This window comes from Leishmania infantum, chromosome 30 (assembly GCF_000002875.2).
Source record: "Leishmania infantum JPCM5 genome chromosome 30".
NCBI lineage: Eukaryota > Euglenozoa > Kinetoplastea > Trypanosomatida > Trypanosomatidae > Leishmania > Leishmania infantum.
This window is the reverse complement of record NC_009414.2, coordinates 1266593-1289801: the sequence shown is the minus strand read 5'-3', so window position 1 is coordinate 1289801 and position 23209 is coordinate 1266593. Positions and strand designations below refer to the sequence as shown.

The following is a 23209-nucleotide window of genomic DNA, read 5'->3' as shown; positions in this document are numbered from 1 at the left end:
TGGACTCAGGGAGGAGGTTGGCCAGCCTCAGGGCAGGGCCCTCTGAGGCCCTGCACTCGGCATAGGTGCCATCTTTCCCCCGCAGTCGCATCAAGCCGCGGCATTCCACAATGTGGTGTAGGGGCTCTTCACATCGTCGGTCGGGCTATTTTAACGGAAACACGCAAGAAAAAAAAAGGGGGAGGGAAGGCGGAAACACGGGAGATGAAAACAGAAAGAGTGCACAAACGCGCAGACACACAAACGCTGAAACCAGATTAACAAGTGGACGTAGAAGAGAAAACAAAAACGCATCACACGTCTGTTACCCAACATGATCAGCGCGGAGAAAAGCACACAGAGGGAAAGGCCCGAAAGGGGGTGGGGGAATGAATGATGATGGGAGATGTGACGCCGTGGCAGCAGCTCCTTATAGCGCTGCACTATGCCGGGAAGTGAGGTTGCATGAGTAGCGGCACACCTCGCAGTCGATGAGAAGGGAGCTGAGCCGTTCAGCGGGATAGAAGGGGGTGTGCGTCGCACTCGGTACGCCTGCACGGAAACGCGCCCCTGTGCAAGCACTTCGCTTACTCGACCATCTTCTTGGGCACCTCCCAAGTGAACCCGCCCGTGCCCAACTCGTCCTTACGGCCGAAGTGGCCGAAGCGCGACGTTTCGTAGTAGATGGGGCGGCGCAGGTTCAGCTCCTGGATGATGTCGTACGGGCGCAGCTTGAAGTTCTGCTTCACGATCTCCAGCAGCTTCGCGTCATCGTACTTGCCGGTGCCGTACGTCTCCACGTGCATGCTCAGCGGCTCCGCTACACCGATGGCGTACGCGAGCTGCACAAGGCAGCGGCGCGCCAGGCCGCCCGCAACGATCGACTTCGCGATCCAGCGCGCGGCGTACGCGGCGGAGCGGTCCACCTTCGAAGGGTCCTTGCCGGAGAAGGCGCCACCGCCGTGCGCGCCCCAGCCGCCGTACGTGTCTACGATGATCTTGCGGCCAGTCAGACCGGCGTCGCCATGCGGCCCACCGCGCACGAAGCGGCCAGACGGGTTCAGCCAGTACTTCGTCTCCGCGTCCAGCATGTTCGCGGGGATCACAGCTTTGATCACCTTCTCCATCAGATCCACGCTGATCTTATCGTTCGTCACGTGCTCGTCGTGCTGCGCAGAGATCAGCACCACCGCCACGCGCTTCGGCGTCAGCACCTGCTTGCCCTCGCGCGTGTCGTAGTCGTACTCCACCGTCACCTGCGTCTTCGCGTCCGGGCGAGCCCACTCCAGGCTGCCGTCGCGGCGAAGCTCGCTGTACTTCTTCGCAAGGCCGCGGGCCAGCTCGTACGTCAGCGGCATCAGCGTCTCCGTCTCGTCCGTCGCGTAGCCAAACATCATGCCCTGGTCGCCAGCGCCGAGATCCTCGCTATCGAAGTTGCCCAGACCCTGGCAGATGTCCGGCGACTGCTGCTCAATCGCAACCAGCACATTGCACGACTCATAGTCCAGGCCCTTGTCCGCGGAATCGAAGCCAATGTCCTTGATCGTGTTGCGGACGATCTTCTGGTAGTCTAGCACTGCCTTCGTCGTGATCTCGCCGAACACCATCACCATGCCCGTCTTCGCGCACGACTCGCACGCAACCTTCGAGAACGGGTCGCCGGCGAGGCACGCGTCAAGCACGGCGTCGGATACCTGATCGCACAACTTGTCTGGATGGCCCTCCGTCACGTGCTCGGAGGAGAAGAGGATGCTGTGGACAGACATTGTAAAGGTGAGGTGATAGGGTGAGCGGAAAGCGCTTGGACTGTGGGGAGTGCGGAAGGGACACCGTTGTGTGTACGAGAAGCAAGATGCAGCAGGTGTGGCGTTGGGCGCAAAGGCGAGAACGTAGAAATGAACACGGAGAGATACGGAGAGGCAAATAGAATAGGCGGAAGAGAGTGAGACGCAGAGAGCGGGCGCGCAGAGAACGTCGAGGAAGATGCAGCATGAGCCCGTGAGGGAGCGAGCGGGCGCACATACACGCACACGCACGCTCGACGTACCCTATCATGCGCTGGTGTCCCCCTTTCGCCGGGCTGCGTGGGCAGGAGTGGATGGGGCCAGCTTCACGTGTCAGTCAATGAAGCATAGCCGCTCCCACTGCCTCCCCGCGGGGGCGCATCTATCTCTTTGCAGCTTAGCTGTGCTTCTGCACAGCGAACGCGCCTGTGTGTCCGCATGTGTTTTAGCCCGTAGATGAGTGGCGCTGGCTCGTTCTTGTTTGATGTTTGGCCCTCTTCTTTGAAGACCCCAGCCAACGCGACCGAGTAAACTGGGAAGAAGGAAGCGGAGTAAACAAAGAAGCAACGCTTCTGCGTGTGTGAGGGAGCAGCGCTGTTGAAGGCGGTCGACTGCTCTCGCACGCTCACTAATGAATGCCTGCGCATTTGTGTGGCCTACTTCCAGGCAGTGGCCATTATCCCTCCTCGTCATCTATCACCTCGATTGTGGAGTGCTGCTCTGGTCTTGCGGCCTTGTACACAATCTTCAGGGGTCGGCCAGGCTCCGTCTCCACCACATATTCGACCTGCGCCACTACCTCCTGCGAATGCGAGGCGATCCAGTCCTTGAGGCGGTAGTTGACGATGATGTCTTCCGGCTTCATGGCAGCCGAGCATAGTGGACAGTTCCACACGTTTTGCCGAGCACATTGAATGAGCACCGCCGCCAACTCCATGCACTGCAGATGCTCGCAGTACATGCCCCGCACAGGGATCTCCATCGTGAGCGTGGTCATGGGGCACTGAATCTTCACCGACGCCTCCGTGATTGCAACGGCGCCGCGCTCGCCGCAGGATGACGACGGCGATTGCCGGATGGCGGCCGCTCTACGCTTGTGATACGTGGACACAATGCGCTCACCGAGGTGGGCCAACCCTACTTCCTCCACAAGCACACAAGCGATGACGCCGCGCCACATCTCCATCTCCGCCACATCGCCAGAGAAGATCACCTGCAAGGAGAAGAGATCCCGCTCAATCGGGAGCACAAGGGGCGTGATATCCACCGTGATTGCGGTTTTAACTGCGGCCGCCTCCTTGGCGGGAGAAAGCTGCCAGTTTGGCGGTAGAGAGACAGGAGTGTCGTCGACGTACAGCGACATGGCAAGCTGTGCGCCTTCAATCTCCGTTGGCAGCATCCACCCCGTGGTGTGCTCGTAGGTATCTGTCAAAGGCACGAGAAGCACGCGCCGCTGCGGCGAGAAGCCCTCCGCCGGTCTCTCGTGCAGCGTGCGAGGTGCAGGCAGTGTCGTGGTCAGATTGCTGTTTTCAACCACCACCGCCCCGAGCATGTCCACGAAGTGGTACACGGGCGACAAGACAAACCTCGACGGATTCTCGAAGACTTCGTGGCGGAGCACCTCAAGCACGTGGCGCCTTGCAGCCTGCACAAATGGTACGGCGTCCTCGTCCTCCTCGCTCGCATCACCCCCCTCGCCGTCGCCGGCAGACAGAGGCGAGGAAGACCTGCCAGAAGAGCGCTTCGCAACCCTACGTGCAGTGGGCAGCGCCTCCGAAAGAGCATGCATCACACCGCTGGGATCATGCCTAGGACAAGTTGGAGCTTCCTCAGTCGGTCGAGAAGCCGCCGCGAGCACGCTACGGTGTGTTGCCGCAGGTGGTGCCGGAGAGGGTGGAGGCTCCGCGGGCCGCTGCCGCTTTCGGGCCTGCCGTCTCGGTGCATCTTGCCTGCGCAGGCCCCTCGACGCCACAGAGGCACGTGCCTGCTGCAGCTCCTGTCGGAGACGCGCTGCCGTTGAATTACCCACCGCGCCCAACAGAGATTCGATGTTACGCAGCTCGGTAGCAGTGAAGGGCAGAGCGTCGCGTGTGTTTTCTCGCTCACTTATCGGAGCAGGCCCCGCAGGTGGGCCGTCAGGAGGGGAGTTCAGGAGGCGGCAGCACTGATAGTCGCGCAGGGCCTTGGCCGCCGCCTCCGCCACTGTCTCGTTAGCAAACCACGCGTCTTCTTCGGGGGTGCGGGTGTGTGGTTCCGCATGCAAAGGGCGTACGTGGGCCTTGTCAGCAGAGAAAAGGGGATAAAGCTCCCCTGGGCTGTGATAAAACTCTACGCAGCAGTCTTCACCAGCGCACAGAAAGGCCTGCATCTCCGTGTCCGTCTCTCTCAACGTGCCGGGCCACCAAACACCGTCGTCGCACTTGACCCATACCTGCGTGTCGGGCGGATACTGCATCCCCAGGCCAACACAGCAACCGAATGGGAATGAATAAGAAGTGAGGCACCTAAGGATGCGCACACGGATGGCGCAACCGCCCCTCTGACTCTCTCTAAACGCAGCGCAGCTCCACACTAGCGTGGGGAAGACGGTCTCCACATGTGTCAGTTGAGCACCTCATCAAAGCGGCACACGACCACCCACCTCTTCCTCATCACAGTGACGCAGGAATAGGCAGAGATGAGTGCACACAGTCAGACACGCGTGCCGCCAGTCCTTATGCGGGCGGTTTCGTAGCCGCCAGGCGGAGCAAAACGAAAAAAAAAAAAGAAAGGAGGGGCCGTCGAATAAGGAGTAAGAAGAGATCAGCGTCGGGAGGTCGCATACAGAGTGAGATGCTACAGCGCTAGGCCATCGTCAGCGCTGCACATTGCCGCGCGCACCAAAAGCCGCATGAAAAGTAAGCCTCCTTGTGCAGCGTCCCGCAATCGCTCAGCGTCTGATCAGAGAGAGTTCGCCTGCGGCTTCTCCCTCTCCACCTCCATCGCCAGGCCGGTAGCATAGAAGAGGTGGGAGACTCACATTTTTCTTCGCTACAACGTGCCATTAAACCACGCGCAAGCCAGCAAAGGCACACGCATGCACAGTTGCAGCCCACGCGCCCACTGCCGCGCTGCGGCGACGTCCTGGCCGTCTAGGAGCAACCGTCATGCCGTCGAATCGGGACATGCGTCTAGCGGGCCCCTCCTCTCCCGCCTCGTCCCCTCTTCGGGTACGTGCCGCGCGGTCGGCGCCTCATCCGGCCGCACGGTGGGATGGAGGAGATGCCGCATGCTGCGCGCGCATGCGCTGTGGGCATAATCGGCATGTACTACGGGGCTCCTCTCTCGCTCATCACTCGCGCTCTTCGCACCTCTGGATGCTTCGTCGGGAATGCGATGCACCATGCCGGCTCTGCCCAACTGCGCGTGCGCACAGCGCTCGCACATTCGCAGCGTGCGGCCTGCTTCAAGGCACCCTTGTTGGCGGGAGGGGAGGAAGGGCTCGCTGCCACCATCTGCCGTTGCCGGCGATGACACGGGGGGCGTGCCTGGATGGCCTGCCCACATGCACCGTGGCAGGTGCGACACTGCCGTGAGTCTGCGGCGGCGGGGGGCATTCCGCCTCCTCCTGCATCCGCACGCCTCACACAGGAGCCGGTGTGGCAGGCGCAAAGGGGCCCGCAGACGGACGTGCGCCAGCGCGCAGAGAGCTCACAGCCTGTCGCAGCGAAGGGGGCACAGGGTTGGGAAGGGGCAGCCGTACGGACCTCACGGAGATAACTCGAGGGAGCCCAGGGAAATGTGCTTAATCACGTCATGGCGTGCACAGTCACAGCGTGAAACGAGGTCTGCTGAGGAGCGTCAAAGAAGCGAGATTGAGGAAAACGGGCATTGTTTTATGAGAAAGGAGGGTGCGCCGTTAACTTCAAGAACTGAGGTACGCTCTTCCGTCTGTCGCATGCACGTAGCCTGTCAGCGGACCACTAGGTCTCGTCGCCATCAACACACAAGAAGGGAGGGCAAAATAGAGAAGATGGGTATACAAGACGTTTCGGTTGGATGCGTTCGTTACTGTTCGTGTGCGCTTGTATGGTCCGATGGAGCGCATCCCGCACGCTGTACAGGTGATGGATCGAGCTGCCCAGCATGACGCACTCACAGCAGACTGGAGGCACCCCCAAGCAGAGAACGCATCGAAGAGAGAAAGGAAGGCAATCAAGAAGGTGAAGATCAACGCACAGTCTAAAAGTCTAAAGGGGAAGGAAGGGAGACACACTAAAAAAAAATACAATAGGCTCGGCCAAAAGAGAAAAGGCGGAAGCGATGGCGCGAAGGCGTGGCGATCGCCATGTAGCCACCCCGGGCACACGCGGCAATCGGCACCCAGTGCTAGCGTGATCTCCCTCCTCTGTTCTCAGAAGAGCAAACAAACTTGCACACAGGACACACCGGCACATGACATGCGCAGGACTTTAAACGAATATGAGCCGTATGTGATGTTCTGTTGCCGGCGTTGGAAGTCGTGCTGCACTGGCGATGGCCTGTGGTTGGTCAACGAGTGCGCGTGCCTCGTAGCTGACTCCTCTCGTGTAGGGATACGCTGCGGCGCGACACACAGCTCATCGGCCCCCGTATATTGCCTCGCACTCGCAAGTTTCGGCGCCTCGAACTCTTTTGGGCCCCTTCACTGCCTCCGTGGCACGCCTATACTCACGACTGGGAAGGAAGCCAGTCACCATACGTGCATTGGCTGGGCCCGTAATGCACGTAGCCCAAGTCCTTCTTGTAGGAGACTTCCTCCTCAACAGTGAAGGTGTCCGTGCGCCAGTCCCCGCTGGCGTTTCGAACGGCAGAGACGGATTTGAGCGCCTTGGGGTACGACGCGAAGATCACGCTGAGGGGAAGATCACCGCAGTTCTGGGTAAAAATAAGATCGGGGTCGACGCCCTGCTGGGCCGCCACGCGCTTCGCCGTCAGGTGCGCCACCTTGGAGCGGCTGTTGCTCTTCAGCATCTGATTGGTAGGCACATCCGCTGGCCACTCCACACGCTGCCGCTTTGCTTTGGCCGGTGGGGGAGAGCTGGCGGTCGCTTTCGGCACCGACGGTGCGCGGCTAGTGGGTGCCGGCGTCGGTGTTGCCGTCCGAGCAAATGGCCGTGACGACTCTGGTGGAACAGGCTTAGTTGCCGGGGTGCGCCCTACGAAACCTTTAAGCGGGGTGGCACCGCCGTACTTGCCGACGGCGGCGGTGTTCACATTCTGCGAGGCGAGCGCCGCCACCGGGCCGTTGCGCACGTATGAGAAGAGGATCTTGGTTGCCTGGTCGTACCTCTCGAGGAAGTTTTCGCTGGACACTTGCGGAGCAGGCGGAAGTTGGCGGGAGATGTCCTCATCCTTGATAAACTGCCGGAAGAGAAGATCCTCGACCACGTCGGGGGTCCACGCGACAGCCTCCATGATGACGATGGGCACAGGAGAAACGGCGAAGAACGGATGGAGTCGCGACGAGTAAATGCCGAATTCTCAAACCTTGCCAAGGACACCCCCAAGCAGAGAGAGGGAGGGGCGAGGTGGTAGAAGGAGGTCAGAGAAGCAAGGAAGAACGGCACACAAAGAGAAACTCCTCCCTATTGTGCACCTCGGCGATGGGTGGCAGATGCCTGTGTAGGGAGGAGCTGGATATTGCGCGCGTGGATAAATACAGGCGGGGACTAGGGTGAGAGAAGACGAGGAGAAGTGAGCGTCACGGTACATGTACGGCGCAGCGGGCAGAGCAAGCGAGAGAGAGAGAGTCGTGCAAGCGAAAGCCCATGCATTCGCCGACGCCGCTAAGACGCTTTACTGCAGGCGACAAAAACACGGCGCGGACGGACTTGCGTGTGCGGCCATTCAGCCGAGCACTGGCCAAGAGAATTCAGTTTAACGTGCGTTGAAGCGCATCAGCCACTGGGTACGCCACAAAATGCAATGGCGCTCGTCGGATTCGTTAATACGGGGGGATGAGAGAGGTGAGAGATGTGGAATGACCTCGTGTGGCTCGGGTTGGTCGACTCCGGTCTCTGAGAGCCACAAAGACCAACTATTTTCGTTTTCGGCTTTAGCGCACGTCATTCCTCCGCCCACGAGCGCCGCGGAGAGACCCCTTCTTCCAGCCTTTCCATTGTTGCACGGAAGCCTTAGGTCATAAGAAGCGTCCCCTTTGGCCCTGCACAAGATACCCGCGGGCAACGACACACGAAAAGGTGCCCTCTCACAGTCGCACTCGCAGCATACGATATGCGCTCATTGCGGCACTTTGCGGCCGAGCGACACGATGGATCGACGAAGCACTTCGTGTTGCTCTTCACCTCAAGAAGAAATACGCCGACGGCGACGCGCCGTCTCCCCGCCTGTCGCGGAGACACACACGCGCGCACGTCAGCGCAGGAACGGAAAACAGTGCGGCACACACAAAAGCAAAAAAAAAGGGAAACGAAAAGGAAAGCAGAGCGGAGAGCGGAAACGGAGCAGGAGCGACTAAAGAACCAGCGGCGGCAGGGGTGGTTGTGGTGATCGGGTGATTGAATGCCGCAGCAGCAGAGTCAGCAGGCACCTGAGGGCAGCCCGCTTTAGAGTTGGGGCGGGTGAAAGATTGAAAAAGATAAGAATGCGCGCTTGCGCAAGGACAACAACTATATACTGCTCGTCAACGCAGATGGCGACCCAACTAAGCAGTGGGAAAACGAGAAGAGGAAAAGGCGATATGGGATTCGCAGCGGGTTCGCTTGCGGGCACAGCGCGGTCGTCCCGCTGCATCACGTATCGACTAACTTCAAGTACGATTTTGTGCAGCGACTATGGGATCCGCACCCATCTCTCTCCCCAGAGCTTTCCATCTGCCTTCGTGACGCGCAGAGGTGAGAGCGACCTCTTTTCCATTGAAAGCTGCAGCTTCGCTATGGGTCATACGGAGCTGCGAACCATCCTATCCGATCCACGTCCAGTCATAGTCCTCCCCAAGGAGAGTTCCACCTTTATTTCCGATGCGCAGCAGCCCGGTATCATCTGCCTCTAGAGGTGGTTCGCGATTTGGGGCGGTGAGCAGATTAACTACGCCAATACGTAGTAGCCCCTTGCCTACCATGTCGAGAAGCTCGGCCTGCCTAGCTGGCGGCGATGCAATCACGATGCTGTCAAGACATGGTATGATGCTGCGCAAAATATCGATATCACCCCACACCCGTGTAATCGACTGGCTCACCGTCACGCCCCATCTTCCCCTTGTTGGAGTTGTGCGCAGTCGGTCGTATTCACCACTCCTCCGGATAATGCACTTCGCTCTCCTATTCCCAGGTAAGAGGACAGCGTCGTAATACGCATCGAAATCCAGCGCGCAAACGCCACTTGCGCCTGTTCAAGATATGCCCGCTTTCTTTCCGAGTCGGGCAGGTCAGGCGGGGGGCAGCACTCGCTGGTGCAGACAGCGCTCAAAGTTCAACTCTGTTATGCGTCTGTGTCCGCCTTCCTTTTCCTCGACCGCAAACGTATGCGCGCCGTGCGCGTCACGCCCAAGAGATTACTCGCGCATAATTTCATCCTTTTGCGCGGGTTCCAGCCTGCCCATCTGCATGACTCTAGTGAGATATGCGCCTGCCTTCCTGCAGTTTTCTGAAGGTGCGTGAAGCTCGCAGAGCGGCCAGGCCTATCGAAGCATGGGGCGCTAAGCGCAGTTGCAGAACCTTTCGGAGTTATGATGCCGCGCTTCCATCCTCACAATTCTCTCTTCATCGCACAACCTTGTCGCCTTTTTTTGGGGGGAGGGGGGGGGCAGGGGGCATCCCTCCACTCGCGGCGGCGCCAGTGGAACTTTCCCTCCTTTTTCACGAAAAAGGCGCAGCAACTGCGTTTCACTAATCGCGAGGCCCTGCTGCTCTGGGGCACTTGCTCGTAGCCTCCTCTCCTCCCGTGGAGGACCGCGGCGACGACATCCCGCGTGGCCACGTCCTTCATCGTAAGATGGCGACCAATACCCCAGGTACCGCCGCAGCGTTACGTAGGACCCGTCCTGCACGTCGGCTGGTCCGCTGAGAGTGCGCCGTCTGCCATGCGCCTTGCAGCACCTTTTCTCGCTGAGGCAAGTCCGCGCCGCTGCCCCGACTCCTGCATCGCTTCGCGCAAAAAGCCTCCCGTATGCCAGAGGCATGAAAGGCGCGTTCGCCACCCCCACGGTTTGTCCTCCATCTCCGAAGAAGCCCGCCGTGCTTTTTCTTTTGTGCTGTCGAGATCTTGGGTGGCCATGTGGCGTGTGCCTTTCTGTTGCGCGCTAAAGGGGCTGCGGGGGCAGAGCCATCCGCTGCTCCTCGCAACGTCACACTCCCAGCCCTTGGTGCCGTTGCTTCTTTCGGGTGCGCCGCGGGGCACCATCGTGGGGGGGGGGGGGGGCCGCCGGCCTACGACCCCCCCCCGCAACGGCGGAGAAAGCCACAGACTTGGCACGAGGGAGGGTGTGTTTGGCGCGTGCGAATGGGCCGCGGGTGGGATTCGGGCCTTGCCGCGTGGAGGCCACTTCGCCCGTTCGGTTCCTTCAGGGGGTGATTCGCCACCGCTTCTTATTGCGCTTTTGGGTCTCACCGGTGCTGCGCGCCCCTCCCGGCCATGCGGAGGCCCGCTGCTGCTCAGCCCTCCGCGCCGCTGTGCGGTGGCATGTGCTTCGCCCGTCCGCTAGAAGGGGTCGTCCCTCGGGCCCGCGTGGTGAGCGGATGTCGAGGCTCCTCCGCGCAGAGGGGGGGAGGGGGCGGGGAGGGGCGGCTGGGCCCGCTCGCTAAGTATGGCGGGTCTGGGGTTGGAACTCCCCCGCGTAAGCCCACGCGCAGGCTACGGAGATTCCCCAAAAAAGCGCCCCAGCCCCGCCACGCGACGTCTTGGGTGGAGCCCTGCTTCGGCCAGTCGGTTGGAAGCGGCGTCCTGACTCATCTTCCAGTCGTTTCGCTTGGCAATGCGCATCGGCGCCGTGGCCGCCGGCAGACGGCACAGGCTCCGAAATGTCGCCTTTCATATTTGGCGGTCATGCCCGCAACAAACGGCGCGTGTTTCTCACCATGCCTGCCGCCACCCTTTTGCGCTGACCCCCCCCGTCGTTGCTTCCACCACGGCGTTGGCCAGTACGGCTGCGAGCTGCCCATAGAGCGTGCTCACAGGCATCCGTGACGCCGGCGGCCCAGCCATAAACGCCCGTGGTTCTCTCGGGGTGCTCTTTGGATCCAGCGATTCAATCCATAAAAGCAGCCAGCACAGAGTTGCTTCAGCGTGGGCAAAGTGCACTCTTGTCTTCCCCGCGCCTGTAGCGCGCTACGGCCCTTTGTGGTGATAATTTCGGGCGAGGAGAAACTGAAAATGTGGCGCAAATCTGTGTGCGCGTGCCTCAATGATGCCGAGTTCTTCGAACTCAGGCTCAGCTGCTCCCCACCCTCGGGTGAGCAGTGGCCCAGGCATCCGATGACTGCGTGGGAACGTGGGAAAAAAAACGCGTCCATACAGCGACACTCTCGCTGTTATTTGGGCCGCTGAGGCATACGACGGCAGCATCGGCGGCGCGCCGCGAGGCACCAACGTGGTTCTGAGGCATGCGTGCCCCGCAAGGTCGAGTCGAGCTCGACGTTCGGGGTCTGGCCTTACCCGAGGTCACCGCTGGCGAGCCCCGGCCGCCACTCTGCGCGGCTTTTTCGCTGCATCGAGGGGGCGCAGGCGGCGCGGATGACGCGGGCAAGCCTTGATCAGCCAGCGACCGCCCCCTGTCATGCGACCGCTCCACCAAACCCGGCTGCTGGAGCAGGACAGGCGCGCGCGTATGTTGCAGGATGATGTGGCTGCGAGATCTCGCTCGTCACGCAACGCGCTAATCCAATGGTCCACTTCCCAGCGAATCCGCCTTCCTTACCCGCTGCAAATGAGCACGGTTGGGTCTCGAGACTGCGACAGCCTCATCTCAGTAGAAAACGCAGGTCAGAGGAAAAGACCAAGAAATGAGGAATGTCATTCAGCTGAGGATTGTACAGACGGCACACCGCGAGCATCACAAATCCTCGAATACGAGGGAACGTAGCACGTCCGCCAGCGCGTCTCGCCTCCACGTCTCTTTGCAGGAGATCAGAGAGGAACATGCACCGAGAAATCAAGATGCACAAGCAGAACAGCGTCAACTGCTGTCCCCTTGCCAATCCCAATCAGCACTCGACGGAGGAGCCCTCACTTTCTGGGTTAATCCGTCGGAGGGGAACCTCCAGCGAAGCTAGAAATGCGAGGAAAGAGACGCCTAAATGAGCGAGAAGGTGTGCAGCGAAGGGAAGGGAAAGGAAAGCATAAAACGATGTCACGGCTGTCGTGCTGTGCTGGTGTGTTGTTGTCATTTGTGCTATTTTTCTTTTCGAAAACTTCACAAGCGGAGAGGGGCAGTATGTCTGGTCAGCGGGCGTGGCTGTGGAGTTGAAGCAGAAGAAGTTCAGGACAGAACACGCGGCGACGCGTCGACAGAGCGGCCTGTGCACACAAAGAGAGAGACAGAGGCAAAGACAACAACGGCTGTACACAGTTCAAGAGAACATCGGAAAAGGGTGTGTAAAATGGCTTGCAGTGGCAGTAAACCAGAGCATACGGAAAGAGCCTCGTCCTCCATCTCGGCGCGGGTGCGCGGAGATGCAAAGAGAGAGAGACCCTCCGAACAAATATGCGAAATAAAAATTTATACGACGCGTATGTAAATGGAAACGAGGCAAAGCCGAAGCACACAAAACAAGACAAAAAAATCATAAGGGTGATTCACGTGCGGTACACGCACAGAGAGACACGGGGCAGGAACTGGCAGTCACTGACAGTCACGCGGGAAACGGATGTTTACATGGCAGGCCCTCGGCGAAAAAAAAAGAGAGAAAGCACCGCACCTCACTTAGCACGGAAGCGTGCGCCACAGCACACAAGGAGGAGCACGGCATTGCACATCAAACGCAAAAATAGAGCCACCGAGGATACGTGATCACATACAACACAAACTGCCAACACAATACAGGCAAAGAGACGTACATCATGGAGGGCACAGCACAGCAAGCCTTCGCGCGTGTTCGGGAAGCGATGGAGGGGAACATCAGGGACCAAGAGAGGACAGAGGGAAAAGGTCGAGCGCATGCACACGGAAAGAAGCAGAAGCAAGCGGCATAATGCGGCAGCAATGAAAGACTTGGGGTGTGCGCAGAGGCGGGAAAGCACACTTCACTTGAAGAACAGAGCGACCCGGGCAGCAGCAAAGAATCGCAGTCGACAGAAGGTAGTGAGGCCTCTACGGGCGTGTTCGTTCTGAAGATGCGCGCCCGACCAGTGGCGTGACCTCCACGATGAGGAGCCACTTCAGCTTCGTCTTTCCGACGTCCGTCCCTGCCCCTCCTCCTCCTCCTCCCCCTCAATCTCTGTCGCTCTCTCCCATCATCGTTTCGTCAGCACTAAAAAAAAAAACGATTCGCCACAACACCATGGTAAATCAACGTGAACCTGCAGAGCGTTGTCTCCTACGGCGTTAAATTCAGATGTAATCGTTAAGGCCGTAGTAGTCTTGGATCTCTTCCATAAAGTTGCTATTCAGAAGGGATTTGCTCATCTCGTTCACCGCGCTGTCTCCCACAAAGACGGAGGAGGTCATGAGGTTGGAGCCTCCAACGGCAACACTGGTCTGTGCCCCAGATGTGCGCAGGCTATGAGCGGACCCCCGCGCGTCGGAGGCGGCCTTGACCTCGGCCTCGCTTCGGTCGATCCACTGGTAACAGTAGTCGTACTGCTCCCCCATGTCCGCCATCGCCGAAGAAAACAGCCCCACACAGTAGCTGTAGTCTGGCTCTGCTTCGAAGCCCAGGGAGCGCGTATACTCGATGTAATCGGCCAGCTGACGGGGATAGCCCTTGCACAGCTCCGCCGGCGACGTGGCGGTCTTGACGTCACGAATGCGCTCAAAGCGTGCATCCCTCTTTGGTGATTTGAGCCCCTGCCAGGGTAGGTTGCCGCGCGCGAAGTAGGCAAGCAGGTAGGAGACGGACTCGAGGTCATCGCGCCGAGACTGTTGAATGCCCCGGTGTGTGTTGATGCTAACGTAGCGTGCCGTGCCAGTCAGCGATTTGCCCTCCGCGTACAGAATATGCTTCCCCGTAGAGTCGCGCCACGCCTTTGAGAGGCCCACGTCGATCACGTACACGATATGGGAGTTGGCGCCGACGCCCATGACGAAGTTCTCTGGCTTGATGTCGCGATGCAGGTAGCCGACGCTGTGAAGATATTGAAGCCGCTGAATGAGCTGGATGCCGATCATGCAGACCGTCTTAAAGCTAAACTTGCGGTGGCACACTTCAAAGAGGTCATCCAGGCACGGGCCGAGAAGATCCATTACCATGACGGTGTAATCGCCCACGCGACCGCAGTAGTAGGACTTCGGGATGCCGACAGTCACCGGGCACTCGTTGAATTTTTTGTAGATTCGGTTCTCCAGATTGAGGTGTGAGCGATGGCCATCCTTTGTCAGCTCCATCTTCATGGCAACAGGGTGGCCGCTGTTCAACTCGACACCTCTGAACACCTCACCAAAGGCGCCACCGCCCAAGCGCTCCTGAATGCGGAAGCGGCCGCCGATCAACACATCCTGGGCACGCTTGCTCCTTGTGCCCATGGCGCCGTTGTTGGCCTCGGCTTGGTTGTGCTTTTGAAAAGACGCCTGCATCGTGTCACCGAGAAGAGACCGGCTCGAAGAAAAATATAAATAAGTAGATCAAGAGACACCTGCAGAATAGCGAAGGGTTGAAAAGAACAGCAACGCCACGTACCACTCGCACGTCGACAGAGAAAGAGAGACAGACGGCAACGATAGAGGTGAGGGACACGCTGAAATGGCACAGAATTTCATAAGATGAAGAAGAGCGGCACGTAAGCGGGTGTCATCACCTGCAAGGCGCGCGAGAAAACAGGCCAGTAGACGCAGCACCGACTCCAGACGGGGGGAGGGGGGGGGTATAGCTGTGAGGCGCACGGACGCGGAAAGTAGGCCTCACAAAGAGAGTCGCGCAGGCAAAACACGGCGCTGTGGTGCATCCCCGTGCCTTTTCGAGCTCTTTTTTTTCGTCGTCTTTTTTTTCCGATTTGGTCGCATGTTTCGTTCAGTGGCAGCCGCACGAAGGCGCGCTTGTCGATCATCGATGCCGCTTCCTGCTGAGGGGGGGGGGCGCCAGCAAGTAAACTGAAGGACAACGCCACCGCATTGGTGCAGTGCAACAGAGAGTAAAAGGCAACAGCAAACGTGTCGAAGCAGAAGGGGTTGAGCCATCCTTATTTTGCTTTCCGTTTTGCGAGTGGACGTCAGAGCGGCGAGGGAGAGAGAGAGAAGAGCGGCCGCCCCACAATAATGGAAGAAGAGACGATGAATGAGGGAGCTCGCCGCCTGCAGCACTCGGTTGATGCGCCGCGGCGTTGCGCAGGGATGATTGAAACTCGTCTAGAGAGTACCGTGGCAACGCTGTGCGGAGACACAAGTGCGGCCAAACCACTCTTCCTCACCTGCGGCTATTCCAATGTATACGAGCGCGCGACAGGCAAAGCAAAGGTGATGCTGCCATCAGGGATGCTGTAGCCCAGGGCCCCGCGCAGCTGCCCGTGAGTGATGACCCGAATGAGCTGGCGCTCCAGCACGAAGCGCTGCATCTTGTACATCTCGCGCTCATCGACCGCGAAGTCGTATCCCCAGCCGACGTACTGGTCACAGTTGGAGCAAAATACGTCGCGCACGCGGTGCAGCCCCGTCATCAGCTGCTTCTCCTCCTGATGGCCGTAGTAGGTGTTCTCGCAGCGGGAGACAAGGAAGGCCTTGCCGTGGCGGCCGCGAAAGTTGTCGGAGACGATGTCCTCGGCGATGCAGAGGTGAGCGCCACAGAAGGCGCAGCCAAAGCCGCCCTCGCCGCCGCTCGGTGCAGCGAGGCGCGTGCGAAGACGCCTCACCATGGCCGCTGACAAGGCGGTCCTCCACGAGCTCCCAACAACGACAGAAAAAGAAAGTAACCGTAGGAAAAGATGCAGGAAATTTCCGCCAATAGCGAAGCGGCAGTGCCCACGCCGCGACGGCCACGGAGGAGACGGCCGCCCTCGTCTGTCGCTTTGCCTCTCTGCCTCCCGCTCTCTCGCTTGTGGGGACGGCACGACTACGCTGCTGAAGCAGCGGTGAGCGAACGTGTGCAGCGATGCAGGCGTTGTCAGCGGATGCGCCGTATGCGCAGAGGGCAACAGCAGAAGAGAGCACAAAAACAAAAAGATGTGGGCATTGTTGAAGTGGCGGTGACAGAGGAAAGATGTCAGCATGGGCGCACCGGCATCCTCTGCGCACGTGGGCGCGGGGTGGATGGTGGCCCAAGGGGGGAGGGCGCACACCGCAGACGCTGCTTCTCCATACATCCGCATACGTCACCCCGCCGCCTACAATCCCCTGAGCAGCGCGATGCCAATCGCCATCACGTCGTGCAAAAGGTCGAGCAGAGGGGAGAGGTGGACGCATCCATGCTGCACGTCGGAGACGCACAGACGTGCGTGCAACGTACACGCAAGGGAAAAGGCGGTTCGCTTTCAGCTATCCGCCTTTGTCTTCATTCTTCCTCTGTATGCTTTTTTTTTCGTCATGCCCTCATGTGGCGCTGCACTGCGCGCTGCACACGCAGGTACGCGCGCACGCACAGTTTACGAAAAAGGGCTGCCGACACGTGGATTATTTTACGTGCCCCTCATCTCCTGCCCATTCAACGACTGTCACCACAGCTAAACCGGCCTGCGAGAGAGCGTACTGTGCAAAACGCATGGGGAAGAGAGGGGAGCGCAGCGGCGTCCAATGCAGCCCCCTCCGTTCCCAGCAGCACGCAGAGGCGCTGTTGCTCAGCTCACGCGAAGAGGCGAGACGACATCTGCAGCGGCACATGCGCAGAGGAGGGCAGTGGTTGACCATTCACTAGTATGCCCTTGGGATTCGGATACGCATGGTTCAGTGTGAGCTTCAACGGTTCCTCCACCACCCCCGGGCAGGCAACAACGTTGTGAGTGATGGTTTCGACAGGAGTCGTCACGGGATAGGCAATGACGTCGCCAATCTTGAAACACGTAGGGCGCACCTCGTGCAAGAGCAAAAGCCCAAAGTCACCCTTGCCATCGGACACCAGCAGCGTGACGGGTTGCATCGTTGGCTCCGTGACTATGTCTAATACGCCAACGACCTTGGCGGAGGTGCTCTGCGTGTACTTTTTGTGGGCCTGCTCGATGCGGGTGCGGATCCGCTGAAAGTCACGCTTGCCAATGCCGCTGGACGTCCTCATGCGGCTCTGCGCACGCAGCAGCACCTTCGCGTTTTCCTCCGAGAGGTGGCGGGTGCCCTTGAGGCGGTCCTTGTCGAGGGCGTGCGCCTTCCAGTAGTCCATCGCTGCGGCCCCGAAGTGCCCCAGAAGGCTTTCCAGTACGGCCTTGTTGTACGGAACATCAGGGTCCTCGGGGCACTTCCGCTCTGCCTGCTGCATCGCCGCCAGTGCCTTGCGCACGCCGTCGAACGTCATGCCCTCCAGCGTCACCTTTGACAGCAGCGACAGCGCCAGTGTGTTCCATGCGTCTGCGTCGTCCACGTTGGAGCCTACGGCTGCACGGGCCTTGGCCACGGCGTCCTCCAAGTACGCCTTGCGCTGCTCAGCCGTGACCCCTTCCTCACCGCAGCGGTTACGCTGGATTTGGCTGTACTTGCACAACGCCTCGGTATGCGCCGGGTTTACGCGCAGAGCATTATCCAGTGCGTCGCAAGCCTCCTTAAAGGCATTGCGACGGAGCAGGCACTCGCTGAGCTCGACCCACGTCGTTGTCGAGCCAGGCTGCAGCTTCAGAGCCGCATTAAGATCCTTCTCCGCCTCCCGCGAAACGCGTGGAAGCAAGAGGGTCGCTTGGCTGCGAAGTAGTAGAATTCGAGCTTTGGTGGATGTATCCTTTTCATTCTCAGGTGACGGAAGGCTTGCCAGGACGCGCTCGACACCGGTGCGCACCGTCTCATTGAAGACGCGAACCCGCTTCAGGTCTGCCACCTCCTTCTCCAGCGCGGCAAGAGCTGCCATGACGTGTGATGTCGACGGCTTCTTATCGCGCGTACGTGTGACTCTGTCTGGTGTATGATGTCTCTATTCTCTTTGCTGTGAGGGGTGGTCGAAGGACCACTGTCGTACCTCAAAGAGCAGTGAGTCCTGTGAGTCTGCACGACAGACGGTAAGGCACAGGGAGGGGGTGGCGACACCGACGCGCGATGGCGGCTCGGCTAATCACTGGATGCGAAGCACCCGCAGTAAAGACGAAAAAGCAGGCGAGTGGCAATCAAGACTCTATGGGAAGTGAAGGATCTGAGGGAGGGGGAGGGATGTGCGTTTGTCTAGCCCTTCCTAGGCGAATGCAAGGGAGACGCTAAGAACGATCCGAAAAAAGATGATAGGTGAGCTGTTACCCCCCCCTGCGTGTAAGCTCGACGTGTTCGCTGGGAAGAGGCCGGGGAAGAGAAGGGAGGCGAAGAGGAGACTCGTATGTTTCTGCACTCTGCTGCTGTTATTCTACTTTGTCTCTGTGCGCAAGTGTGAAAAGGGCACACACGAGTACGCACATGCACAACGAGAGCAACAGAAGCGGCGACGCGCTTGGCAAACGAACATATATGAGACTGATGTGCCCGATTTGTCGGCTGCCTCATTGATGGATGCATAATGGGTGACAGGCGAAAGCACGCGCGCAAGCGAAATGGCACGGAGAGTCGGAGGAAGAACGACGGGCACAAAAAGATGCAGGAGAAGAACAAAAGTCGAAGGAATGCACGGGTGCGTTTACGTACATATATGTATATATATATATATATATATGTGTGTGTGTGTACGCGTGTGTGTGGGCGTGGGTGTCGGTGTGTAAGTGGTTGCACATCTCTCGCCGCGGAGAAGAGGCGCACCACGAGGAGGAGCAGGGTAGACAGAAACGCCCCCAGGCAACGGTCAGCACCGTTCTTGTTGAGGGAAACGGGTCTGTGGGAGCTTTGCCGCTCCATTTCGCTTGGTAGTGGGCCCACCACCTGCCGGTGGACAGTAGGCGGGAGAGAGCAGTACGGTAAAGGAAAAAAAAGAAGCAAGCAACAAGCGCGGTCGCCCATCCTGCTCTGTGGGCACGTGCGTGCACCTGCGCACGGCCACCGCTCCTACAGGGCGGCGGCGTAGGCTAGTACTACTGCCTCGCCTTTTGGAGTCGTCACCAGCGTCTTTTTGCGGCAGCTGTTGGCCACACGACACAGTGAGAGGAGGGAGAGCGCCGACAGAGGCGAAGCAAACTCGTCGACGCGCCACGCCAGGGCCACGCCGTGGCTCCCGTCGACGGTGTCGGTCTCGTATACGTGTGCGTGACAGCCGTACGTGCGGCGCGTCGCCTCATCTTCCGCAACGGAACGGCACACCTCCGACCCGATACGGCTCGGGGAAGCGCAGCGATATCGCAAGCTTCGAAGCAGGTGTGAGAGAGAGGAGGGTGGAAGAGACGCCGCATGGGAGGCGCTGCAGCCGGCTGCAGAGGATGCGTCGTCCGATCCATCTTCTCTTGGTCGCTTGCGCACCAGGAGGGAGAGGTAGGTACCCATGAGAACGAGGGGAGCGGCTGCGTCGTGAAAGGATCCGGAGATTTCGTCGCCTGTGCGTGTGTGCGTTTGTGGCTGGCCCGGAGAGGAGAGAGGAAGAGGCGAATGCCGTGTGGTGGCGAAACGGTCATGAAGGCGGTTTGTACGCCTCCTTACAAAGATGCGCCCATGCCACAGCAGCTGCGGCACTGGCCCAAGTGGGGTCAGCAGCGACGTCAAGAACGAAGCAGCCCGGTAGTGTGGTGCTCCGGCAGGGAAGGATGGTTGAGAAGAGGATGTGTATAAAAAAGCAAGAGAGATGAACTTCAAGAAATGCAGTTCCTGAGCCAGGCGCCATGAACCTCCGCAGGATCAGGGGTTACCTGGGCAGGCCACAGCCCACCGTGGGGCAGACTGCTACGAGCGTGACGGGGGAGACACACTGCCACGTGGTCGATGGTCTCACGACACTATCACCTTTTGTGAAGATGTGTGTGTGTGTGTGTATGCGTGGAAGAGATGGTGGGAACGCGCGGCTATGATGGGGTTATTCACCGCGGACCTCTCAGGGCGCCTCCGACTTGACGCCCACGCTGCATGTGCGCTGCAGGATAAGTGAAGAAGAAAGCAAATGTGGCCAAGAACGCCGCTCGCAACGAGAGAGACTTTGGCGACAAAGAGCGATCGCGAGATGCGCCAGCGCGTCCCTTTCAGCGTGACAGCTCACTCGGCGTCCCCGTTCGCTTCGTGCTGCACTGCCAAGGACTGCGCCTTGTACATGTCCGCCACCTGCTGTGCATTTGTGGCGTCTGCGGGTTTCTTGTCCTCGCGCTGGCGCAGGTAGCGAGGAAAGCGCAGCGCGATGCCTTTGCTGGGGTCCACAAGCCCCACGGCTGCCTGATGAACTGGCGACACTGACAGGTCCGCCGCCTTCACCTCCCACACCTGCGCCTCGGTGAGCCAAACATCCGGCTCCTCCCCACCTGCGCGGTAGTAGCGCGGCTTGTCGTCCACCACGAACGGCTTAAGGGACTGCGTGAGCTTCTCCAGCTCTTCGTCCTGGAAGCCGGTGCCGATTTTGCAGATGCTCTGGTACTCGTCCGCCTTCGGGTCGTAGCACGCCAGCAGGAAGCCGCCGAACACGCCAGTTCGCTTGCCCTTGCCGTGGAACGCGGCGATGGGGACAAGATCCAGCGTATCGGTGACGCCGTCCATGTAGTCCTTCTTCAGCTTCAGCCAGTAGTGCGAGCGCTTGGCGGGGGTGTAGTTGGCCTCCTCATCGAGCGTCTTCACCATTAATCCTTCGCAGCCGTCCGCGATGGACCTCTCCAAAAACGTTTGCATGTCCTCGACCTTGTCGGAATCCAAGTAAGTGGCAAAGGACAGCTTTGCCGGAAGGGGATGGATGCACCGCCACAGCAGCTCGCGACGCTGCTGCAGTGTCTTATTCAGTTGCGGCTCTCCGTTGAAATACAAGATATCAAACACAAACACGCAGACGGGAATGCTGACATCCTCCTCTGCAATGTTCTTTCGGCCGCGATGCTGCAGCACTTGGAATGCCTGAAGGGCCCCGGTCTCCGGATGCACCGCCACAACCTCCGAATCGAGGATGAAAGACTGTACTTCGACTGGGTCAAAGACCTTTGGCAGCATGGAAATGACGTCCGGGTATTTGCCGGTGTGGGTCTCGGAGTTGCGAGAAAATATATGGAAGCCTTTGTCTTTGTCATAGTGGATCTGCGCGCGCTCGCCGTCGTACTTGTACTCCGACGTGAACTTCTTGCCCTGTAGACGGTCCAGAATGACGGTGATACTGCTCGTCGGGTACGCTAGCTGGGGCTTCACTGGCAGCCCAGGCCGAATAGACAAGTCCTTCGCATACCGTTTCGCGATGGAGCTACCCGGCACCAAGGTCATGAAGCCGTTCGCAAGAACGGCGCTCAGGACCACGTCGAGACTCGGCACCTCGTAGAAGATACGCGCGAGACTGTCGGCGCCGGTATTCAGCAACGTCTGCAGCTGCACCTCGTCCATCTTGTGCATTTGCGCGCCTCCGAGGAAGTGAAGAGCGAAGGCGTACCCCACAGCTGCCAAGGCGGATGGCTCAGCAAGGCCGATGCGCATCTTCTGCTGAAGCCCACGCACAATCAAGTTCACCTCCGGGCCCTGTGCGTCGCGCAAAAGTCCCTTGATCAAGTCTGACCGCCGCCGCATCACATCCCTGCCGCTCATCATCGCGATCTCCTTGTATGTCTTGAACACGCTCCGAGCGGAGAGCGGCTTCGGCTTCATGAGCGTGCTTTGCTTCTGCTTGTGCATCTGCGCGATTTCCGCCAAATCGCCGCTCTGCCGGTACGCCTCTTTGGCTCGGGCCTCCGTCATGCCGCAGCACTCGGCCACCGCCTTCACCAGTACCGCATCGCCGATGCCTAGCTCCACGCCCTCGTGCTGCGGCGCATGCTTGTTAATCACCAGGTACATCACCGGCACCAAGTCCTCTGGGCACCGCTCGATAACAGCAAGCAGAAGAAAGGTGAGCTGCTTCAAGCACTCAAGCCGCGAGCCGGTGGCGCTGATGTCTGCCAGCACGTCCACTACTGCCGCAAACGGCACCGGCTCAGATGCGCCAGCGGTAGGCGGCGCGACAGGGACCCGGGGAGGCAACCATACTGCCTCGAACGTCGTCACAGGATCGAAGGAGGACTCCTGGAAGAGCTTCGCCATGGACGTCGCCGTCGGCGGCGGCACATCAGCGACCAGCGCCTTGTATTCTGCAACGTGTTGTGCGTAGTAGGCATTCGTTGGCTCATTCCAGCTTGTCCGCAGACGAGAGGCGGCGTTCGAGGCCGGAGTGCTCGATACATAAGAGCCCGCTACCTTCTCCTCCTCCCGGGGCCGCTTTCGATCTTCGCGGTTTGCATCGGTAGTTGCCTTCTTGCCTTCCTCACGCGGGGCGGCGGTCCCACTCGGACCGCCTTCCTGGGCCTTGTGTTCAACGAAGCGCTCGAAAGTGGTCTGACGCATAACGAGCCCACTTGCAGTGTATGCCAAGGAAATAGCGAGGTACGCCTTTGGCGCTCACGTGTCGTCTCTGTGCGTGATGAGAATGTGGGTGAGTCTATGAAGTAGAAAGAAGGGCAAGAGGCCCGCTGCACTCACTGCGCCCTACACGTGCGCGTGCTGGGGCAAGCGCTTTTGCGGCCCACCGAACGTGAGAGAGGAGGTGCGGTCACGAAGGGCGGCGTTTGCCCACAGTGCATCCGCGCTCGAGTGTAGATTCAAGGGTGTGCGCGTGTCCCGCTCCTGGAACTCTTCCACGCAGGTCCCGGCGGAGAGCGCGACGAAGGAAAAAGCAGGAGCGAGAAAAGGGTGCCCAGCGTGAAGCCGAAGGGGGCACACAGAGGATGAAAAAGGCATCGGCTGTCCGCTATGGAGTGCTCATCCACGAGTTGCGCGCTGCCGTCAGCCGTGAAGAGGAGAAAACAGCCTTGCTTGATTTCACCGTCGCATTCGTTCTTTCCGCACGACCGCGTGGCCTTCATTTGTGGCGTGGATCAGCAAAGCAATATGCTGGCATCATCATCACGGGTCGGAGGCCGGCAACTATGGAGTGAGAGCACATCGAAAGACCGCGCGCGCGGCGCGCCGACGTCCGTGGCAACGCGCCAAAAAAAAAAGCCGCACCACGCACGAGGGGTTGTGACGACATTCGTTGGACAGCGCACCCACATTAAAACGTCTGCGGTGATCGATATTGTGCAGCGACGAATCACAGAGATCCGCCTTGTCGTTGCGGGTGTTCTTTGCATGCTCA

The 23209-nt window shown here is 59.5% G+C and overlaps 8 protein-coding genes across 8 annotated transcripts; all 8 read right to left on the bottom strand.

Annotated features, from left to right (window-relative positions):
- Positions 1 to 566: 566 nt before the first annotated feature.
- METK1 (S-adenosylmethionine synthetase) lies at positions 567 to 1745 on the bottom strand (the record flags this gene model as incomplete). The annotated part of the gene is made up of 1 exon (XM_003392656.1): positions 567 to 1745. One exon carries the CDS (start codon positions 1743 to 1745, stop codon positions 567 to 569), a length of 1179 nt encoding a protein of 392 aa, XP_003392704.1.
- A 694-nt stretch (positions 1746 to 2439) lies between these two features.
- On the bottom strand, positions 2440 to 4218 carry LINJ_30_3550 (conserved hypothetical protein; the record flags this gene model as incomplete). The annotated part of the gene is made up of 1 exon (XM_003392655.1): positions 2440 to 4218. One exon carries the CDS (start codon positions 4216 to 4218, stop codon positions 2440 to 2442), a length of 1779 nt encoding a protein of 592 aa, XP_003392703.1.
- A 2234-nt stretch (positions 4219 to 6452) lies between these two features.
- CPC1 (putative chromosomal passenger protein) lies at positions 6453 to 7199 on the bottom strand (the record flags this gene model as incomplete). The annotated part of the gene is made up of 1 exon (XM_001467171.1): positions 6453 to 7199. One exon carries the CDS (start codon positions 7197 to 7199, stop codon positions 6453 to 6455), a length of 747 nt encoding a protein of 248 aa, XP_001467208.1.
- A 6091-nt stretch (positions 7200 to 13290) lies between these two features.
- On the bottom strand, positions 13291 to 14421 carry LINJ_30_3530 (putative casein kinase 1; the record flags this gene model as incomplete). The annotated part of the gene is made up of 1 exon (XM_001467170.1): positions 13291 to 14421. One exon carries the CDS (start codon positions 14419 to 14421, stop codon positions 13291 to 13293), a length of 1131 nt encoding a protein of 376 aa, XP_001467207.1.
- Positions 14422 to 15308: 887 nt separating this feature from the next.
- Positions 15309 to 15743, bottom strand: LINJ_30_3520 (putative zinc-binding protein (Yippee); the record flags this gene model as incomplete). The annotated part of the gene is made up of 1 exon (XM_001467169.1): positions 15309 to 15743. One exon carries the CDS (start codon positions 15741 to 15743, stop codon positions 15309 to 15311), a length of 435 nt encoding a protein of 144 aa, XP_001467206.1.
- Positions 15744 to 16666: 923 nt separating this feature from the next.
- On the bottom strand, positions 16667 to 17872 carry LINJ_30_3510 (conserved hypothetical protein; the record flags this gene model as incomplete). Its single annotated transcript, XM_001467168.1, has 1 exon — positions 16667 to 17872. The coding sequence occupies one exon, from the start codon at positions 17870 to 17872 to the stop codon at positions 16667 to 16669; it is 1206 nt and encodes a 401-aa protein (XP_001467205.1).
- Positions 17873 to 18984: 1112 nt separating this feature from the next.
- Positions 18985 to 19416, bottom strand: LINJ_30_3500 (conserved hypothetical protein; the record flags this gene model as incomplete). Its single annotated transcript, XM_001467167.1, has 1 exon — positions 18985 to 19416. The coding sequence occupies one exon, from the start codon at positions 19414 to 19416 to the stop codon at positions 18985 to 18987; it is 432 nt and encodes a 143-aa protein (XP_001467204.1).
- A 699-nt stretch (positions 19417 to 20115) lies between these two features.
- LINJ_30_3490 (putative DNA ligase I) lies at positions 20116 to 22119 on the bottom strand (the record flags this gene model as incomplete). The annotated part of the gene is made up of 1 exon (XM_001467166.1): positions 20116 to 22119. The coding sequence occupies one exon, from the start codon at positions 22117 to 22119 to the stop codon at positions 20116 to 20118; it is 2004 nt and encodes a 667-aa protein (XP_001467203.1).
- Positions 22120 to 23209: the final 1090 nt, after the last annotated feature.